Here is a 23382-nt window from a genome sequence, read left to right on the forward strand (position 1 = left end):
CTGTAGCTCAAGTGGTAGAGCGCTCGCCTTGAGCTGAAGAGCTGAGGGACAGCGCCCAGGCCCAGAGTTCAAGCCCCACAACTGACAAAAAAAAAAAAAAAATCAGTGTAAGATACCACAATAATGTATGTGCCGGAATGAAAAAAAATATCCACAGAAACATCTTAATTGGAGTAGAAGTATTTGGAGAAATTCAAAACCCCTCTCTGACAAATTATCCTGATAAGTCCTCAATACAGTCAGGATCATGTTCAAACCTCTATCTGATATACTTTTAATGAATAATGGAAAATTTTCCTTTGGGAACAAGAGAAAAATGCATACTTTTGGCATGTTATAGTGTGCTCTATTTCAAACTGAAGTACTTTGGCAGATGCTTTCAAATGGGAAAAAAAGAGGTAAAATCATCTTTATTTTCAGATGGCATACTTTTTTTGTTGTTGTTGTTGGTCCTGGGCTTGAACTCAGGGCCTAGGCACTGTCCCTGAGCTTCTTTTGCTCAAGGCTAGCACTCTACCACTTGAGCCACAGTGCACTTTTGGCTTTTTTGGGTATGTGTTACTGAGGAATTGAACCCAGGGTTTCATGCATGCTAGACAAGCACTCTACCACTAAGCCACATTCCCAGCTCCCAGATGGCATACTTTTATATAAAAACTTAAATGAATTAACAAAAAAGTTTGGAACGGTTTTACCTATGTAAACATTTGTAGTATAGATCCATGATGAAAAAAAGTCAGCTGTATTAAAAAAAATCAGTGAACAACCTAAATAAGAATGGAAATCAGTTTTATTTATAATACTATCCAAGATAAAATTTTCCTCTAAACACTATTTTTGACTTATTCTACAGATTATGACCTATTGTATTTTCATTTTTAGTTGAAAATAATTTAAAAATTTCTCTAGAGGTTTCTTTGATCTGTATGTTATTTAGACACATGTTTGGATTTTCCTACTGATCATTCTGTTACTGATTTCTAGTTTAATTGCATTATGATCTGAGAGCAGACATTTTATGATATCTTTTAAATTTGTTAACTTAGATTTTATGGCCTAGAATATAGTCTGTCTTTGTGAATGTTCCAAGAACAGTGTATATTTTGATATTGATCAGTGAAATAATCTATAGATGTTATTATATATCCAGTTGATGTGCTGGTATGTTGATTTCAGTTATGTTCCTGTGTATGTATGTGTGCATGCGTATACTGAACCTTGAACTTAGGACCTCTCATGCTGTCACTTTTTTCACTCAGTGCTGGTGGTACTGTACTGCTTACGCCATACTTCCACATCCTGGTTAATTGGAGATGAGATTATCCTGAAATAATTCTCAGATCTCATCCTTCTATGATTGCATGAATGAGCCACTAATTCCAGACTATCCTTATTGTTTTTTTTTTTTTTTTGTCGGTCATGGGTCTTGAACTCTGGGCCTGGGTGCTGTCCCTGAGCTCTTCAGTTCAAGGCTAGCACTCTACGACTTGAGCAAGAGCACCACTTCGGGTTTTCTGAGTGGTTTATTGGAGATAAGAGTTTCTTGGACGTTCTTGCCCGGGCTGGCTTTGAACCTCGATCCTCAATCTCAGCCTCCTGAGTAGCTAGAATTACAGGTGTGAGCCACTGGCACTTGGCTTCCTTATCATTTTTTTATTTTTTCATTTTTCTGCTAGATCTCTTCATTTCTGATAGAAGGATATTAAAATCTCCAAATGTAACAGTGGATTCAGTTTTTTCCCTTTGTAGTGTAGTCGGGTTTTATTTTAGATATTTTGACACCTAATGTTTAGATGTGTACATGTTATAGATTATATAGATTTTGAGGTATTGTCCCCTTTATCATGTGCATCTCATTTATCCCTGATACCTTTTCTTGCACTACTCTCTGTCTATAAAGTTATGTATGTTTATAACTAATTCAAATCCTCTTCTTTCCTTTTTTTTTTGTCTGCGTATCAAATTTGGACCTTATACCTGCTCTACTTGTGCTCTTCAATCAAGCTACTTTTTTTTTTCAAGTTCACTTTTTCTTTTTTTTTGTTGGTTGTGGAGCTTGAACTCCGGGGCTGAGTGCTGTCCCTGACCATATTTTTGTTCAAGGCTAGTGCTCTACCACTTGAGGCACAGTGCCATTTCCAGTTAATTGGAGATAAGAGTCTCATGGAGACTTTTCTGCCTGAGCTGGCTTAGAACCACAGTCCTCAGAATTCAGCCTCCTGAATAGCTAGAATTACAGACATGAGCCACTAGCACCTGGCCATGAGACTCTTTATCTTCACTGAAACAGCAAAAAGCTGGAAATGAAGATGGGTTCAAGTGGTAGAACACTAACCTTGAGTGCAAAAGCCAAGTGAGAGCTAAAGGCTCTGAGTTCAAGTCCAAGTGTAAGCATTAAAAAAAAATCTTTTTTTTTGTTTACCAAATTTTCATTCATTCACTCATTCATTTGTGTGTGTGCTTGTGCAGGTGCATGTGGTGTGTGTGTGTGTGTGTGTGTGTGTGTGTGTGTTGGTACTGAGCCTTGAAATCAGGGTCCAGATACCGTTATGTAACGTTTCCTACTTGAAGCTAACATTCTATCATTTGAGACACAGCTTCACTTTGGCTTTTGGCTGGATAATTGGGCTTTCATGCTTGTGTTTGCCTCTAACCACGATCATCCTGTCTGGTGCCTGACTTGAAAATTTTAAATATTTCACTATATTCTTGCTTACATATTTCAGAGGAGAAATCAGATGTAATTTTTATCGTTTTTTTGTTTTATCGGTCAGTTGTGTGGCTTGAACTGAGGGCGGGCCTGGGTGCTATCACTGAGCTCTTTTGCTCAAGACTAGTGCTCTACCACTTTGAACCACAGCTCCACTTCCAGTGTTCTGGTGGTTAATTGGAGATAAGAGTCTCATGGGGACTTTTCTTCCTGGGCTGGCTTTGAATTGTGATGCTTTTAGCTCTCAGCCTCCTGAGTAGCTAGGATTACAGATGTGAGTCACTGGTGTCTGGCTGATTAAAAAAAAATTGTCTTCTTCCAAGATTTTTGCATTATTTCTGATTTTTCTGTAGTTTGAAAATCCTACGTATTTTGTGAGCTTCTTGATTCTGTGTTTGGTTTCTGACATTAATTTCTGGAAATTTCTAGACATGAGTGCTTACTTAGTTCCTTTCTTCTGCTGACATTACTACATAATACCTTGTGTAGCTGACTCATTGTTCTTGGCTATCCCTTATGCCTTTTTTTTTCTGTCACATGGGATTTGAATTCTGGGCTTGGGTGCTGTCCTTGTGTTCTTCAGCTCAAGGCGAGCACTCTACCGCCTGAGCCACAGTACCACTTCTGGTTTTCTAGTGGTTTATTGGAGATTAGATTCTCACCGACTTTCCTGCCCAGGCTGGCTTTGAACTGCGATCCTCAGATCTTAGCCTCCTGAGTAGCTAGGATTACAGGCGTGAGCCACTGGTGCCCAGCTGTTGTGTACTTTTTAATGTTTGTTGGAAGTGTGCTAAATGTTGACATCTTAAGATGTATTTCCTTCATTGTCCAAGATCTGATGACATTGACAAATAAGACAAGTAAATAAAATCAGTGTTGGTGGTTAATCCTAGCTATTCAGGAGGCTGAGATATGAGACTTGTATCTCCAGTTCACTAGTAAAAAGCCAGAAGTGGAGGTATGGCACAGTGATAGAGCACCAGCCTTGAAGGAAAAAGCCAAGCAAGAGCTCTGAATTGAAGCACCAGTACTGGTACATGTGTATGCATGCACATGACATAGTGATAGATGAAAGAAATAAGAACTTTTTTTGGTTTTGTTTTTGTTGGTCATGGAACTTGAACTTGGGGCCTTGGGTATTGTCACTGAATTCTTTTTGCTCAATGCTTGTGCTCTACTACTTTGAACCACAGTGCCACTTCCAGTTTTCTGCTGGTTAGTTGGAGATAAGAGTTTCACAGACTCTTTGAATCATGGCTTTGAACCATGATCCTCAGATCTCAGCTTCTTGAGTAGCTAGGATTATAGGCACAAGCCACCAACACCTGGCTGAAATAAGAACTTTATTACCTAGAAACCCTTAAGATAGGGAATATTACTATCAGATCTAAATGGGTTTGTTAACTTGACTCTAGTTTGTCTAGCTGACTTAAGCAATAGCTAAGAGAGCCCAACAGGGTGGTTCCAATTATGGAAGTTAAGGCTATTTATTTCTAAGGGGAAGAAGTATATAGATGAACCAAACATGTCTCCTTATTAAATACAAACTAAACTGTGAAAGAGTTAGGAATTAGCTTAATTCAGCTTCCTCTGGAACAAACTGTTTCTTCTACAATTTTGTCTGTCTCATGTCCCCTCCCCCACTCTAGTCTTGGGGTTTGAACTCAGGGTCTGGGCACTCTTCTGAGTTTCTTTTGCTCAAGGCTTGTGCTATACCACTTGAGCCACAGCGCTTTTTTTTTTTTTTTTTTTTTTAAGTGATAGAGGAATTGAGCCCAGGGTTTCATGCCTGCCAGGCAAGTACTCTTCCACTAAGCCACATTCCTAGCCTTTGTGTTTTTTTACATTAACTAGGTAACTGATTTCTTTTTATGGAAAGTGAAGACTTAGCTCACTTTGCTGTCTCTTATCTTGTTACCTTATGACATAATGGTAATTCTTGTTAAAGAATATCCTATATTCACAGTTGACAGTTATGTATCTAGCTTTTCTCTTTACCATCTAGTTTTCATTGGAATTAATAAATGTTTCTTTTCCCAACACTAATGCAGTCAAAATATTCTCCTAGTTGCATTTGTGTATCTCCATGTTGATACTTAATCAAATTTAACTCTTTTTTTTTGGTCAGTCCTTGTGCTTGAACTAAGGGCCTGAGCACTGTCCCTGAGCTGCTTTTGCTCAAGGCTAGCACTCTACTGCTTCAGCCAGAGTGCCACTTCTGGTTGTGGTGCTGAGGAATCGAACCCAGGGCCTCATGCATGCAAGGCAAGCGCTCTACCACTGACCCACCTTCCCAGCCCCCAAATTTAACTTCTTAAAACAAGTCTGCCTGAGATGTCCTTAAGGTTCTATTTTGGACTTCTTGTATATAGTACTGTTGAATTAGTAGTTATTGTAGTATCTCCAGCTTTATCTTTTAGGTGTTTTCTTCATTGTGATACTGGGTTATAATCTCCTATTACCAAGATACCATGTCTTTCTTGTGATGTATTCTCAAGTTTTTTTTTTTTTTTAATTTTAAACTACAGATTCTAACTATATACCTTGATAAAATGTACATGGAAAATAAATCTTTTGAGAGCTTACATATATGATATATCTCTAATTATACCCTCATACTTAATTTATATCCTTGCATATGGAATCTTAGATTAGACACAAATTTCTTTCAGAATATGATGGTGAGGTTCAGTTGCTTGCTTTTAGTGTTGTTATTGAAGTTTGATGCTGGGCTGGGAGTGTGGCTTAGTGGTAGAGTGCTTGCCTTGCATCCATGAAGCCCTGTGTTCAGTTCTTCACTGCCACATAAACAGAAAAAGCCAGAAGTAGTGCTGTGGCTCAAGTGGTAGAGTGCTAGTCTTGAGCAAAAGCAGCTCAGAGACAGTGCACAGGTCCTGAGTTCAAGCCCCAGGACTGCCAAAAAAAAAAAAAAGAAAAAAAAAGAAAAAAAAGAAAAGCAGTTTGATTTGTATGAGAAGGTTTTTTTCTTCCTAGATGTCTGTAGAATCTTTTTTAAAGCTAGAAATCTTAAATCTTATGATATTTGCATGGCCATAGGTTTATTTTCATCATTTTTGCTAGACTTACAGATGAAGACCTTTTAAGTTTGTAAGATCATTACCTTTTACCCTGGAAAATTTAATAGATTAAAAAAATTTCTTCATTTTCACTATAAGCTTTTGCATTTTTTACAATGTATCTCTGTTATTAGCTCTGTATAGTATATTCTCAGTGAATACTCAATTTTTGGCCATTATGTAATAAGGGCAAAATCAGGATGTACAATAATGGGGAGGTGAATTGAAGTTTAAATTAGTACTGAAAGTAGAATTTTTAAGATTCCTGGACTTATTATCCTCATATGAGCCTTTTAAAGTTTTGTAGTGTACTTGATTTTCTGTTTTTCCTGTGTTGGCACTGGGTTTAGTGTATAACTAGGATTATAGGTGTGAGGCACTAGCACCTAGCCTATTTACTTTTTATTACTTTTTATTTCTTTTGCTACACAGCTACCTGTATAGCAAACCTTTTGTGGTAAGTGAAAGAAAGGCTAAAGTTTAGGATATTGTGAAAATGAATATGTATTTATTTTTTCTTTACCACTCTTTTGAAACTCTGAATTCTACCCAATTTAGAATATCAGAATTAACTACAATATAGTGTTATATGAGGTTACAACTACGTTTTCCTATATGTGTCCATTTTCAAAGAGGCCTCTTGGACTAGGATTATAGCTTAATGGTAGAGGGCATGCCCAGCATACATAAAGCCTTCAGTTCTGTCTCTAGCACTGAAAAAAAAAATCTTAAAAAAGCCGTCTCATGTATAATCACAGTCAGAACTTCTATTCATTCAGCAAATATTTATTATCAAGTATATGAAAGATTGGTCATCAGAGATACATTATTTAACAAAACAGGCAAACTTCTGTGTTCATGGCATTCACATTTCTAAAGGAATATACAATTGTAGTATAGCCTAGGATAAAATAATTGGGTGAATATCACTTTCCTTGGAAAAATAACTTACATATTTTTCATGTAATCACTTCACTTGAAATAGAAATTACAAGGTTATTATTATTATTATAAAATGGCTTAAAAATGAGAAGATTGGGGTTAGACACAATTGACACATGCTTATAATCTCATCTGCTGGGTGGTGGAGATCCAGAGGATTGTGGTTCAAGGGTAGTTAAGGCAAAAATTTAGTGAGACCTTATCTCAACCAATAAGCTAGACAAGGTGACATATGACAGTCATCCTACTGTCCAAGCCAGCCTTAGACATATGAGACAACCAGTCTCATATGTTTATGAGACTGTATTCAAAAAAATAAAATGAGAAGGGCTGAAGGTGTGGCTCAAAAGTGATAGAACATGTCATTTCTGAGTCCAAATCTAGTGCCATTAAAAGAGAAGCTTGATAGAAGATCAGTGAGCAGAAGGGGAAACTACTTGCTAATCAAAATGGTAATTGTTAGCACCAAATATACAAGTCCCTTTTTCTCATATGTGCATATGTATTAAAATATACATTTCTTTAGAAAATTGGATTCTACTTTAAAACTTCCATATAATTATGCTGGTTCTGGGCTTGAACTCAGGGCTTGTGTATTGTCCCTGAGCTTTTTTTTTAATTGGTCATGGGGCTTGAACTCTGGGCCTGGGAGCTGTCTTTCAGCGTTTCAGCTCAAGGCAAATGCTCTACCACTTGAGCCACAGCGCCACTTCCAGTTTTCTGGTGGTTTATTGGAGATAAGAGTCTCACGGACTTTCCTGCCCAGGCTGGCTTTGAACCGTGATCCTCAGATCTCAGCCTCCTGAGAAACTAAGATTATATTGTTGTGTTAATAGCACCCAGCTATATTTTCATTAATGTTTAATGTTTTTATTAATATTTCATTTGTCAGATGATTGTACTTTTTTTTTTTTTTTTGTCGGTCGTGGGGCTTGAACTCTGGGCCTTGGCCCTGTCCCTCAGCTCTTCAGCTCAAGGCAAGAGCGCTACCACTTGAGCCACTTCCAGTTTTGTGAGTGGTTTATTGTCAGTGAGACAATAAACCTGTCCGGGCTGGCTGGCTTTGAACCAAGATCCTCAGATCTCAGCCTTCTGAGTAGCAAGGATTACAGGCATGAGCCACCAGTGCCTGGCAGATGATTATACTTTCAATGGATGTATAATATAAAGTTTTATGAATGTCCCATAATTTAAATTTATGTATTGTTTTCTCCTCTTATTTTCTTCCCCAACTGTTAATACTCAGGGAAATAAAGATATATTTGAATTGGTACTGAATCTATGTACTTTAATAGACATAGACAAAGGTGATGAAGCAGGGGAGTAGGTTAGAATGTGGGAAGAATTTTTCAATACTGTTTATATTATACATTGCTTATATTCTATCTTATTTTTAAATATTTATAAATGTTTAACTCTGGCATGTTTATTTTCAAATACACAAAAATCTCATTAGCATTATGTTACCTTTGCTATTCTCTGAACTTTCAGCGAATTCTCTTTGTTTACAGCTGGGCTCAAAATGCAGAGAGCTCAAAGATATTCATTTTGGCCAGTGTTACAAGATCTCAGATGAAGGCATGATTGTCATAGCTAAAGGCTGCCTGAAACTACAAAGGATATACATGCAGGAAAACAAATTAGTAAGTATCCTTTTACATGTACATGCTGTTTGTTTTGTTTCAAACCTCCAAATTACTTAAACTTGGTAAATTTTCTTCTGTATTTTTATTACTTGAGAGACAAATAATATTTAACAAAAAGCAAAAATCTTCTCAAACTATTATTTTCAAAATTGGATATAATTAACTAGAAACTTACCTGTGGTACTTGCTTCATAAACATTCCTTATTAGCATGTATTACTGTGTCTTCTATAATTTCTGACAGTGAACCAACTCAAGTAAATTGGAAAATAAAAAATTTGTTTACCAAACATGTCTGTTGTTGTTGAAATAATGATAATTCTAGGGAATTAAAAATGTTAATACCCAGAAAAATGTATTCTTGTGAAAATAGTAATTTTTTTTTTTTTTTGGATCCGGTCATGGGGCCTGAACTCTGGGCTTGAGCACTGTCCCTAAGCTCTTCAGCTCAAGGCTAGTGCTCTACCACTTGAGCCACAGCGCCACTTCCGGCTTTTTTCTTTTTGCTTATGTGGTGCTGAGGAATCGAACCCAGGGCCTCGAGCATGCAAGGCAAGCGCTCTACCACTGAGCCACCTTCCCAGCCCGAAAATAGTAATTTTGATAATTGATAATTATATACATCTTGTAAGCATATCCACATGTAACTCAGACACATTAAATGTATTTAATATATTTAAAACTAGTCATTTTACATGGATTGGGAGGTAATTCAAAAGTAGATGATTCATTGGGTTTTATAGTCATCACCAATTTCTACTTTTTAAATTCTAGAACATTTTTATTAACTCTCTTGCCCAGTAAACAATCCCTCCCTGTTTCCCTTCTTGCCTTACTCTAGCACCTGGCAATTGTTAATCTACTTTTTATGATTTTTCCTATCTTAGATATTTTATATAAGTAGGATCATACAATATGTGATCTTTTATGCCTGCTATTTTCTATGATATTTTCAAGGATTCAGCCATGTTATAGTCTATATTAATGCCTAGTTCCTTTTTGTGACTGAATAATATTAACATTAATAATAATTAATAATATCCTATTTTGTGATAGGTATATCATACAGATTAACCAAAATATGCTACTGGGAAGGCATTGGTAGTTCCCAGTATTGAAAAAATAATATAAAGTATTTTATTAGTCATAAATAGATTGCATTTTTATAAAGAATACTTGTTATTAGATTGTATCCTCAAAGTACATGTAGATATTCTTGTTGCCCTTCCTAGTTTATAAAATTTGATAAATATATATAAATGAGTTTTGAAAGATTTTTTTAAAAGTATGAGCACTTTTCATGAGACAGTATTATTTAATGAAGATTTTAAGAGCTAAGGACATGGCTTAAATGAGAGAGCGCCTGCCTAACATTCTCAAAGCCTTCAGTTCAAATTCTATTACTGCGAAAACAAAAGATTTTAGAAAGATTAAAGCACTATAAATTAAAAATACTTGATAGCCCTCTTTACATTTAATATGAATATAATTACTTAAAGTATATGATCTTGTAAAGAGAATTTGTGGATCAGAGAGACTAAATTTTAATCTCTGCTATCTCTGCTTTTGTGTTGTCACTTGAGAGATACCTTAAGGTCTGTAAACCTTATTTGGTAATAGTGTTGTTGATATTTGTCTTTGTGTGTGTGTGTGTGTGTGTGTGTGTGTTTGTAGTTTTGAGGAGTAAATGACATAATATCTTCAAATTGCTAATACAATTGAGAAAGAAATTAAACTAGTAGCTTTTTGTAGGGTAACACAGCTATATTTGTTGTTGGTTTTGACTTAATATTCAATATAAACTCAAAATTAGTAGTCATAACTTAAGAATTATTTTCTTAATAAGAATGGTATTTGTAGATTTTGATCAATATTTGTTTGTTTCTGTGTAAATGCAAAAATTTGTTTTTATTGACATAGTAAAAAATTTCAGCTAGTAGTTTCCCAATAGAAACAACTGCTTATTTTCAAAAGTTCTTCATTTTCACATTACTTTTTCCATAATATTGTCATAAGCTGGGTGCTGGTGGCTCATGCCTGTAATCCTTGTTACTCAATAGGCTCAGATCTGAGGATTGCTGTTGGAAGCCAGTTTGGGCAGAAAAGTCTATGAGACTCTCCAATAAATTGCTTAGAAAAAGCTGCAAGTGGTTTTGTGGTTTAAGTGGTAGAGTGCTAGCCTTGAGCACCAAAAGGCTCAGGGACTGTGCCCAGGTCTTTAGTTCAAGTCCCAGGACTTGCCCACCCCCCCCCCCAAAAAAAAAAAAAAAGTAAAAGCTGTCATAGAGCTGGTTGCCAGTGACTCTGATGCCTGTAATGCTTCCTACTCAGGAGGCTGAGATCTGAGGCTCATGCATAATTCAAAGCCAGGTGGTACAGGAAAGTTGGTGATACTTTTTTCTCCACTTAACTACCAAAATGTTGGAAGTGGAACCTGTAGCTCAGTAACAGAGTGCTAGCCTTGAGCAAAAAAGCTCAGAGACAGTGCCCAAACCCCAAGTTCAAGCCTCAGGACTGGCACAAAAAATAAAATAAAAAAAAAAAAGGAAAGAAAAGTTGTCATACACTTAACATATACCTAACTCTAAGGAAATCTGTTCAGGATTTGTTTTTAATCCTTAAATATTTTTATTTTATTGGCAATTCAAAGTAATTTGGCTAAATCTTGAATCTTTCAGCAATGTGTCCTTTCCACTTAAGGTTCAAGTACATTTACAACAAATTAAATTCTATTGGATAATTGGGTTGTTGAATTACCTACCCATTGGAACTTCTCTTTAGCTTAAAAATTCATGAAATAAATAGAAATATTTAAATTCCTGAGAAAGCTGACAATGTAAATAATTTGGCTTTTGTTATTTTTGACAAGTATTACTGGTTATTTAACAATAGATACTTTATATTAATTATTGATAGAGGTATTCTGAGAATAGTCAGAAAGGATACTAGTAAAATTTCACCTGTACATTGACAGATATTTGTAATTAGACAAGTGATTTACACTATTAATTAGCTGAATTTTATCAAAAGGAGTATTAGAGCTTTATTATGTAGTCAAAAAGAAATTATAGCATAGTAGTTTTTAGATGATAAGCTTTATTGATTCAAAGTAGCAAGTAAATTAGTTTTCTTAGATATTGGCAGTGTTTGAGTAGACATCCTTTTGTATTTTATGTTGGCCTTTAGATGGCAGCATTGTCTTTGTATATTCCAGTGGCATAGCTTTATGTGTCTTTGATGTAACTTTGAAGATGCAGAGCTCACCTACTTTCTGGTGATGTTTTACCTCATTAAAATTTTTTTTTCCTTAGGTATTAATGGGAAAATTTCTTTTCCAAGTCATATAGCTGCAGGTAGACTGCTCCAAGGTGAACTTTATTGTATATGATATACCAAGATGATTGAATGTTCTTTCTTGTGACCCTTTAAGTAGAATAAAGGTTAGAGTAAGGAAAGGATTCCTGTGTCATTAGAAAGATGTTTATATGTGGAAAATAAGGACAGTGATATCACAGGTGCATTATGGTGAAACAAAGATTTGAGATCTTACAAGTAGAATCTTCTAAGAAAATTTTGTTTCAGTCATTTTTGATAAGACAAGCACTCCATGGTTCTAGTTGTCTAGTTGTGTATATCCTAGAAATAGATTTGAGGAATTTAAATATAGTGTGAGTCTGTTATATAGCACGCACATGCCTCTCTTATTATGATTGCTTTTTTTTTTTTTTTTTTGGTCGGTTGTGGGGCCTGAACTCTGGGCCTGGGCCCTGTCCCTTAGCTCTTCAGCTCAAGGCTAGCGCTCTGCCACTTGAGCCACAGCACCCACTTCCAACTTTTTCTGTTTATGTGGTACTGAGGAATTGAACCCGGGGCCTCATGCCTGTGAGGCGAGCACTCTACCACTGAGTCACCTTCCCAGCCTTATGATTGCTTTTGTGTCACCAAGATTTTTTTTCCCAGTCCTGGGCTTGAACTCAGGGCCTGAGCACTGTCTCTGAGCCTCTTTTGCTCAACGCTAACACTCTACCAATTGAGCTACACAGTGCCGCTTCTGGCCTTTTCTGTGGTACTGAGGACTAGAACTCTGAGGAGAGTTGTATTGCTATGCTATTCCATTGGGAAGATGAGGGAAATAGACATGGTGGGCGGGTGGGCAGCAGGCATGGAAAGCAAATAGGAGGTCAAATTGGTTTTTATAATACAGCTCTCCATATTTTTTCATTAATGAGGTCAGAGCTTCTAATGTATGAGTCCCAAAGTGTTTTGGGATTCACATTCAAATCACAGCAGTTGTATAGCTATTGACAATCTGGAACTAATCTAATTATTATTATTATTTTTTGCCAGTTCTGGGACTTGAACTCAGAGCCTGGGCACTGTCCCTGAGCTGCTTTTACTCAAGGCTAGCACTCTACCACTTGAGTCATAGCACCACTTCTGGCTTTTTCTGTTTATGTAGTCCTGAGGAATGGAACACAGGGCTTCATGTGTGCTAGGCAAGCACTAGCCAAGCACCTTCCCAGCCCATAATCTAAATGTTTTCTCTGTTTTATTTCTCTGTTTCCTGCACCAGGTATTTTACTATTCTTTTTAATTAATAAAGTTTTATTTTGTGCTGCACCTGGGGTTGACACTTGTACTGGGGTTGCCTTGACACTGCACTCTTACTCAGCTTTTTTGCTCATGACTGGAACTCTGCCATTTGAACCACACCTCCATAGAGGGTTTACAGTTACATAAGTTAGAAAAACACATCTTTTTGGACAATGTCACCCCTTTTCCTTGCTTTCTCCCAGTTTTTCCCTCTGGACCCCACCTACAAATTGTATATGAACTTACATTTTTTTTTTTTTGTTTTGTTCTTTTTTTCATTTTGGGTCTGGTCGTGGGCCTGAACTCTGAGCCTGGGCGCTGTCCCTCAGCTCTTCAGCTCAAGCTTAGCACTCTACCACTTGAGCCACAGCGCCACTTCCGGCTTTTTTTTTTTTTTTGCTTATGGGTGCTGAGGAATTGAACCCAGGGCCTCAAGCATGCAAGCCAAGCGCTTTACCACTGAGCCAGCTTCCCAGCCCCTGAACTTACATTTTTTATATTGAAAAGTAAAAAAAATATACTAAAGCTGGGCACTGGTTTCTTATACCTGTAATCCTAGATATTCAGGAGGCTGAGATCCAAGGATTTTGATTCAAAGTCAGTGTGGTTCAAATCCAGTTTGGGCAAGAAAGTCTGTGAAAATATTACCTTCAGTTAGCCACCAGAAAACCTAAAGGGGAGCTATGACTTAGAGTGGTAAAATATTATCTTTGAACAAAAGAGTGCAGGGACAATGCCTGAGTTCAAGCCCCTGGTTAACAGACCCTCCCCCCACCAAAAAACCCCACAAAAAACAACAAACACCCAAGCAAACAAAAACACTGAAAAAGTAAAACATCTATGTTGTTCTTAGCCAGAAATTGTTAGCAATTCATTAAAATTGCTTTTGAATTAATAAAGCCAATAAATGTGAATCCTTGTTGTCTTGCAGTGCTGTCATACCATTGTCCTTCCCAAGACAGTTATGGTACTGATCTCTAACTCCTTAAAAAATACTTCAAAAGCATTCATGAAAGCAACCATGAACAACATGTGATTGATGCTGTTTATTTTTTTGCCTCATAATTTATATCTGATGTCATTGGTTGAACATCTGGTTTTATAAAGTGTCAAATCTACACTTTGCTGTTTTAGTTTCGAGACCTAGCCACAATGAATATTTTTCTTTTAACTGCTAGTGTTCTGTCATATGTATGTGTTTCCTGTTTATCCATTTGTTATTGAAGGCCACATATGTGCTCAGTTTTTCACTATCATAGGAAGTGTTGTAGTAAATCCTTTGCTAAGTCTCCTATGTTTAATGATTTTTCTAGGTATATACCTAGAAGTGTCATTACAAGGTACTAAGATATGTGCATTTTCAAATGTTTTACTGAATCATAGTAAATTATTCTTTACTTTTAAATTTTCATTAAATTATGTTAAATGGATATCTATCAGCAGTGTAAATCAGACCTTAGGGATGTTTCTTTTTTTTTTTTTTCTAATTTTTTATTGTGAGTAAGTGGTTACATAATTTCCCAAATTTCACAGTATTGTGGGATAGTGATGCTTAGTTAAAGTCACAAACACATTCTAACTTTCCTGGAGCAAATTGTCTATCACAGTCTATAACATTTATGAGTTCTATGAGCTTTGTGATACAGCTATTTCTTCCATGTTGGGTGGTATGTACATTTCTTTTGTTTTGCATAGCATCAGCTGTTTAGGGATGTTCCTTGATGATGGATTGTCACCTTTTTGGGGAGCAGGAGTTTTTAGATACCATTTTTCTCTTTTTTGTTGACATAAAGTAGACATTCCTTGATATTGATTTAGTAACATTTGGTTTATTACTGAATTGAATATACTTTTTATATTATTATTAATAAGTTTTTTTTATTGTGAAAAACCATACAGAGGAGTTACAATTACATGGGCAAGGTAATGAGTACATTTCTAATCAAGCATTGTTGCTTCCTCCTTTGTTTCCCCTTACCATTCCTGCCCTCCCATCCCCCCCTGAATTAAATGTACTTCTAAGTGTATTTCTTCAACTATTTTGGAAATGTACTTTAAAAAAGAAGCTGTATTTGAATATACAAATAGAAACTTAAAATAGTTTAAAGATTCATAGTCAATAGTCCTTTGTAAGTAATTTTAGTTTAGTTGTTACTGTATTAATGATGTCATCTTTATATATCAGTCATTGGTGTACTCAGAGTATTTGTGTGAACAATTTAACAGCATGAAGTTCTAACCAACAAAAATGTAATGTTTGTTCTGATTAGAAATATGTTGACCTGCATATTTTTACCATTAATAAAATTAGTTTTATCTTTTAGGTACTATTTGAAAGATCCAGTGTAATTAAAAATAGAAATTAAACAAAATCTCAGTGTAGGAATCCATTTTTACTCATTATAAGTTTTTTGCTGAGTTTTCTCATTCTCTTTTTTTTTGTCAGTCGTGGGGCTTGAATTCTGGGCCTGGGCGCTGTCCCTCAGCTCTTCAGCTCAAGGCGAGGACTCTACCACTTGAGCTACAGCGCCACTTCTGGTTTTCTAGTGGTTTATTGGAGATAGGAGTCTCACAGTCTTTCCTGCCCGGGCTGGCTTTGAACCGCGCTCCTCAGATCTCAGCCTCCTGAGTAGCTAGGATTACAGGTGTGAGCCACTGGCGCCCGGCTTGCTCATTCTCTTTTCAATATATTAGTGTTTCTTCTTAGACCATTTAAAAAATCTATCAGAGGGCTGGGAAGGTGGCTTAGTGGTAGAGGGCTTGCCTTGCATGCATGAGGCCTTGGGTTCGATTCCTCAGCACCACATAAGCAAAAAGAAAAAAGCTGGAAGTAGCACTGTGGCTCAAGTGGTAGAGCACTAGCCTTGAGCTGAAGAGCTGAGGGACAGTGCCCAGGCCCAGAGTTCAGGTCCCACTACTGGATCCCCAAAAAACAAACAAACAAAAATCTATCAGATAATTTTGTAGGAATATAAATTTAACATGTTACTTAAAAAGAGTAGCAAACAATATAGAATGAGTATGTATGTGTGAATATGTGTATACTGTTGTCAGTAGGCCAGGCAGTGATTTAGATAATATCCAAATGACTTTGCTTTGGAATGCATTACTTTTTTTTTCCTCTGAAGATTTAATCATCTAATTACATTTTCTTTTGGCTGGTCATGGGGCTTGAACTCAGGGCCTGGGTACTGTTCCTGAGCCTCTCTATGCCCAAGGCTAGCACTCTAACACTTACATTATAGCACAACTTCAGGGTTTTTTCTGAGTAGTTATATGGAGATAAGAGTCTCACCGACTTTTCTGCCTGGTCTGGTTTTGAATTGTGATCCTCTGATATAAGCCTCTTGAATAACTAGGATTACAGGCATGAGCCACTGGTACCTGGCTTACAGTTTTTTTTTTTTTTGTCGGTCGTGGGGCTTGAACTCTGGGCCTGGGCGCTGTCCCTCAGCTCTTCAAGGCGAGTGCTCTACCACTTGAGCTACAGCGCCACTTCCGGTTTTCTGGTGGTTTATTGGAGATAGGAGTCTCACGGTCTCTCCTGCCCGGGCTCGCTTTGAACCGCGATCCTCAGATCTCAGCCTCCTGAGTAGCTAGGATTACAGGCGTGAGCCACCAGCGCCCGGCCTGGCTTACAGTTTTTTTTTAAATATTCAAATAAGTTAATAAATTCTAGGGACTAATCAGTGGATTGTAGGAGATGCCTAAATGCCAACAGGACCTCAGGAAGCTGATGTAGCTGAGTGCTAGTGGCTCATGCTTGTATAATTCTAGGGACTCAGGAGGCTCAGATCTGAGGATCATAGTTTAAATGAGCCTGGGCAGGAAAGTCTGTGAGACTTTTATTTCCGATTAACCACCAAAAGCTACAAGTGAAAGTGTATATCAAGTAGTATAGTACCAATCTTGAGCAAGGAACAGTGTCTAGATCTTGAGATCAAGCCTCTGATACAAATATAATGGGGATAATGCAGAATTTTTTATCATCAAATTGGAAACTTGAAGTAACATATATATGTTTTCTAAATTTAAATTTAAAAAAGTTTTGTTTTTAGTGCTGATCCTGGGACTTTAACTCAGGGACTGGACCCTGTCCTTGAGCTTTTGTGCTCAAGGCTAGTGCTCTACCACTTGAGACAAGCTCTATTTCTTGCTGTTTGTTGCTTAATTGGAGATAAGAGTCTTACCAACTTCCTTACCAGGACTGGCTTTGAACCTTGATTTTCAGGTCTCAGCCTCCTGAGCAACTAGGATTATAGATGTAATACACTGATGGTTGGCTTAAATATTATATTTATTTTAATTTTTATTTTTTTTATTGTGAAAATAGTGTACAGAGGGGTTACAATTACATGGGCAAGATAATGAGTACATTTTTTTTTTTATCAAGCATTGTAGCCTCCTCCTTTGTTTCCCCTTCCCATCCCTTCCCATCTTCCCCCCCCACCACCCAGTTCTTCCCGCCCCCTCCCACCAAAGTTGTAAAGTTCGTTTTTGACATAACGACTTGTACTTCTCATTGTTGCAGTGTATCCCTATTTAAACGACTTGTTTTTCCCCTTCCCCTCCACAAATTATACCGACATCAAATACAGTGAAAGCACGGGTTATACTGTGGGGGAGGGACATACAAAGCAGCCAAGAAATTATCTTATAAATGCGTTAGAAACAATCTCATGAAAGAAAAAAAAAACATTTGAATACATATCTTAGGGTTCATATCCCTGACATCACCTTATCTGACCTTTTCTGCTTGACTCAGACATATACTAGATAAATATTATTTTTTAAAAGTTTTTGCTATCAAATTCTATTCTATTATTTTTTAAAAGTTTTTACTATCAAATTCTTTTTTTAAAATTTAATGTAATTTTATTTGTGAACATACTGTAAAGAGGGGTTACAATTACATGGGCAGGATAATGCGTACATTTCTTACCAAGCATTGCAGCCTCCTCCTTTGTTTACCCTTCACATCCCTTCCCATCTCCCCCCAACTCCCCCCCCCCCACCCTACCCCCGCCAAAGTTGTAAAGCTCGTTTTTTCGACATGACAACTTGTACTTCTCATTGTTGCAACCTATCAAATTCTATACTTCTCTTTTTGAGGGTTTAAAATTATAGTTGGTGGGTATTCTTAGTGGCACAATTACCCTATTTAGTGGTTATTCTTGAAGTGCTGATTTTTATGTATAATTTTTGTTTATTTTTAATATTTTAAAATACCATTAAGATTTTTAAGTAAATGAAATGTTCTCTTATATGTAAGTGAAAAAACACTGTCTTTGGCTTTGTGCTCAACTGCTAGCACTAGGAGAAAGTGGATTGAGATGAAGAATTGAATCATTAGGCTTGGCAAATAGAAATTTTCTAAGGCTAGATGCCAGTGTGTATAGTGGGAGTACATTAAGCCTGTCATTTATGAGTACATGTTCCTTAACTACCTTTCTAGTCTGTCAGTCAACAAGTGAGAGATATTTGGATCTAGGGAGAAGTTACGGCTAATGCTTTTCTTTATCCAAAGTAATGAGGTGCTAGGGTTTTAGGTTATCAAAGACTTATTATTTCAGCTATTAGGCTTAAGGGAAGAATTGGAGAATTAACTTGTCTCTCCCTCCATCTCCTCTTCTTTCTCTCTCTCTCTCTCTCCTCCCTGCCTCCTCCCTTATGCCTTTCTTCATTAACATTTGCTTTCTTTTTTTTCCTGTTTCTTTTTTTTATTAGCGTATATGAAAATTGCAGTTTTGAATATAAAGTTGCTTGTTTTTAGGTCATAGATTCTGTTTTTTTTTCATCTTTTCATTGTAGTTATAAAGAAAAAATGCATTATTATGAAAGTTCTATGCCACTTGGGCTTTTTATTAGACTTTTTTTAATCAAAAGCTATACAAGTTGTATTCTTATCTAAACCTGAGTAACAAATACTGTTCCTATTAGTGCTGAAGATTTTACTTGCTCATATTATATAGGTTGTCTTCTTTTTCTGTCTTATTTGAAATTGTTATTAAAGGTCGGAATGTAAATTTATCTTAGGCTCAATAGAAAGATGTTGGGATAAATTCTTTTCTTCTAACTATATTTCTGGAGTTTAGTAGCTGATAAGTTTAAAGGCCAGATGAAGTCTGTAGTATTTTGATATTTGCATCCCTTACCCTGATACATCTAGGTTCCAAACAAATTGATACAAGTATTTTTCTGTAGAGGATGCAAAGAACCATTAGTTTTAGTTTCTTAAATGTTGCTATAGTAGTTGTCTGATTAATTCAGGAGATTTTGGGGACAGGAAATTTGTACTGTCTGTTGCCAGATTTTCATTGGTGGATTCAGATTTGATAGTAAAATGTAGATTTATATATATATATAATATTTATAAAAATATTGAGATTCTGTAATTCAAAGAAAAGTTATTATATAGTATGCATTTAATATATAGTTGGGTGATTGTTTTTAGATTTTATTTTATTGTAAAGATGCTCGATGGAGGTGTTAAAGTTACATGAATAAGGCAATGAGTACATTTCTTGTCGAGCCTTGTTACCCCTTCCTTTTCCCTCCTCCATCTTCTTCACTCCTCCCCCACCCCGAAGTTGTAAAGTACATTTTCAGTATACTGTCTTGTGGGTATCATTGTTGCAATGGGTCATCCTGTGTCCTTGTTATATCCCTTCCCCTCCCTGTACTAGACAAATGTATATACAAGATGCAGGGTACCAAAATCAAGTACAGCGACAACAGGGGATATATCATAGGGGGAAGAACATACAAAGGAAACAAAAAAAATCACATAATACATTAAAAACAACAACAATAAAGACTTCTTGTGTCCATATTTTGAGAGTTCATTTCACTTAGCATCAATTTATACGGTCATATGTACATAGCTTTTGGGCTTTTGTGCTTATCTGATAAAATTATCCTAGATGTATACTAATTATAGCAAATGTGAGAAACCTTGGGACCTATATCTCTTTGGGTCAGGCTTACTTCACTTAATATCATTTTTTTTCCAAGTCTTTCCATTTCCTAACAAATGGGGGAGGGGTTTCATTCTTTCTGATGGAATCATAGAATTCAATTTTATGTCTAAGTCTCTATATATCTAAATATCACATTTTCTTGATCCATTTGTCTACTGAGGAGCATCTGGGTTGGTTCTATATCTAAGCTATGGTGAATAATGCTGTGATAAACATAGTTGTGTAGCTTTAGTATTGCCTTGTTTGTGATGATTTGGGTAAATGGCCAGAAGTGGGATTACTGGGTCATAGGGGAGCTCTATGTGTAGCCTCTTTTTTGTTTTTGGTCGGTCATGGGCCTGAACTCTGGGCCTGGGCCCTGTCCCTCAGCTCTTCAGCTCAAGGCTAGCGCTCTACCACTTGAGCCACAGCTCCACTGCCGGCTTTTTTCTGCATATGTGGTACTGAGAAATCGAACCCAGGGACTCATGCATGCAAGGCAAGAACTCTACCACTGAGCCATCTTCTCAGCCCTATGTATATATAGTCTTTTGAGGAACCTCATACTTCTTTCCAAAGTGGTTGAACAAGTTTACACTCCTACCAGCAGTGCAGTAGGGTTCCCTTTTGGCCACATCCCCTTCAGCATTTGTTGTTATTAGATTATTATTATTATTAGCCATTCTAACCTGGGATGTGTGGAATCTCAACTTTTTTTTTTTTTTTTTTTGGTCAATCATGGGGCCTGAACGCTGTGTCTGGGCACTGTCCCTCAGCCCTTTAGCTCAAGGCTATCACTCTACCACTTGAGCCACAGTGCCACTTCTGGCTTTTTCTGCTTATATGTGGTATAGGACCTCATGCATACAAGGCAAGCATTCTACCACTGAGCCACCTTTCCAGTGCTCAATGTTGTTTTGATTTGCATTTCTTTTATGGCTAGAGAAGTTGAGCCTATTGGCCATTCTTTTTTTTTGGGGGGGGGGTCTGGTTGTGGGACCTGAACTCTGGGCCTGGGCACTGTCCCTCAGCTCTTCAGCTCAAGGTAGGGCTCACCACTTGAGCCACAGTGCCACTTCCGGCTTTTTCTGCATATGTGGTGCTAAGGAATCGAACCCAGGGTCTCATGCATGCAAGGCAAGTGCTATACCACTGAGCCACCTTCCCAGCCTCCTTGGCCATTCTTATTTCTTCTTTAAAGAAGTTTCTCTTTAACTCTTTTTTTTTTTTTGAATTTTCAACGTGTAAGATTTAGCCCACTTATTAATGGTGTGGTGTTTCTTTAATGGTGATTTTTCTTATAGTATTTTTTTTTTTTTTATTGGTTGTGGGGCTTGAACTCAGGGCCTATGGCACTGAATTTCTCTGCTTAATACTAGTGCTCTACCACTTTGAGCCACAGCACCACTTTCGGTTTTCTGGTGGCTTATTGGAGGTAAGAGTCTCACAGATTTTCCGACTGGGCTGGCTTTTGAACCATGATTCTCAGATTTCAGCTTCCTGAGTGTCTAGGATTATAGATGGGAGCCTCTAGTGTCTGACCTTTTACTTTCTTTTTATAGAATATTGTTGAAGACCTAGAGAAAAACACCTATTTGTTTATTAGTATTGAAATGCCCATGCACTTTTCTAGGAATTCTAAAAGTATTTGTATCATGTTCTGCCAATTTTTCATTTTGAATTCACTGAGACCATGGTTATGTTTGTTTTGTAGATTCTTTGGGAAATCAAGATATACTTCTACTTTTTTTTAACTAGGTTAATATTTACTTTCATTATTTGGAGATAAATTTGGAGATAAGTTTTCTATTTCATTCATTTTTAGTTTTAGGGATTTTTTTGGGGGGGGTTGGTAGTGGGGCTTGAACTCTGGGCTTGGGCGCTGTCTCTGCATTCTTCAGCTCAAGCTGAGTGCTCTACTGCTTGAGCCACAACACCACTTCCAGTTTTCTAGTGGTTTATTGGAGGTAAAGCCAGCCCAGGCTGGCTTTGAACCGTGATCCTCAGATCTCAGCCTCCTGAGAAGCTAGGATTACAGATGTGAGCCACTGGTGCCTGGCCAGGGAAAAATTTTTAAACACATACATACCCTTCTTCCATTAATTTTTTCATTATAAGTAACTGCAGGTAATAATGATATAGTGTGCATTCTGTAAATTACAATTGTTTTATGCTTATTTATGAATGACCTATTGTAAAAAAACAATATGAAATATAAGGATATAGCGTTGTAATGCACTCAATGAACTCATTAACTGAAATGTTTCCAAAGGTTAACTTTTATTTTTTATATCCACAACCCAGGAGAACATTTGCCAAATCACTATTTTCATCATTTCAAAAATAGTGACTTAGTACAAAGATTCCTCTAGTCACCAGTCTGTATGTCATTAGTTTCACAACTTGTCCATTTCTGTTTATCATCTTGCTTTCATTCAATATGTATTTATTGCTTTCAGGGTCAACTGAATATTTTTTTTCCTTAAATGTTCATTGAGAATTTTATTTTTTATTACGTTTTTATATTCTTTCAGCTTTATTTATTGTAGGCTTGTAAGTTTCCATTTAATCAAATCTCCCTAAGTGACTCCTTCAAAATGAAGGTAATACTACTTTTTATTATATATCTTATATCTTATTTAAGATATAATCTATGTAATATACACACACGCACACGCACACGCACACGCACACACGCACACATACACCCTCTCCTATTCTGGGGCTTGACCTTAGGGCCTGGGTGCTGTTCTTGGTTTCTTTGTGCTCAATGCTAGCACTCTACCACTTGAGCCACAACACCATTTCCAGCTGTTTTTGAGTAGTTTATTTGAAATAAGGCTCTCACAGGACTTTTCTGCCTGGGTTGGCTTTGAACTGTAATTCTCAGATCTCAGCCTCCTAAGTAGCTAGGATTATAGGTGTGAGCTGATGGCACCTAGCATCTTTTTATTTTCAACTTATGCACAGAAACTTAGGATATATTCTTCAGTCATTTTGAGTAGATTTTGGCTAAAATGTTAGGACTTTTAAAAATATTTTGTCTGTGTAAAAATTGTAAATGATGATAAGCCACTATACACTTAAATTTTCTTTTTTTTAAATTCTGGAAAATTTCTTTTGTCAGTCTTTTTTTTCCCCTGCCCTCCAGTTGTGGGGCTTGAACTCAGGTCCTGGGTGCAGTCCCTAAGCTCTTCAGCTCAAGATGAGCTCTCTATTTCTTCTGGAAATAAGAAAAATAAAGAGTTTCTTTCAAATTTACACATGTCATTAACCTTAAGTATGTTTTCTTTAAAATGAACATATGTTCTTTAAAATGAACATAAAAATACAATTTTAATGACATAATATTCTATCCCTAACCACTAGAATTGATGAATTATGTTTTATATAGTGGAGTCAGGTGATTCCTCATTAGTATATATATCTGAAGATTGGCAATGATAAATTGAAGAA

At 36.7% G+C, this 23382-nt stretch overlaps 1 protein-coding gene across 1 annotated transcript in view; it reads left to right on the forward strand.

The window, feature by feature from the left end:
- Fbxl17 (F-box and leucine-rich repeat protein 17) overlaps positions 1-23382 on the forward strand; it is a gene marked incomplete at its 5' end in the record, with an annotated part of 467949 nt that overhangs the window by 14918 nt on the left and 429649 nt on the right. Inside the window, one exon of the mRNA XM_013020319.1 lies at positions 8241-8372. Coding sequence (XP_012875773.1) covers positions 8241-8372 — 132 coding nt within the window. The remainder of the gene's footprint in view (positions 1-8240; positions 8373-23382) is intronic.

Source organism: Dipodomys ordii, unplaced genomic scaffold (genome assembly GCF_000151885.1).
Source record: "Dipodomys ordii isolate 6190 unplaced genomic scaffold, Dord_2.0 Scaffold50, whole genome shotgun sequence".
NCBI lineage: Eukaryota > Metazoa > Chordata > Mammalia > Rodentia > Heteromyidae > Dipodomys > Dipodomys ordii.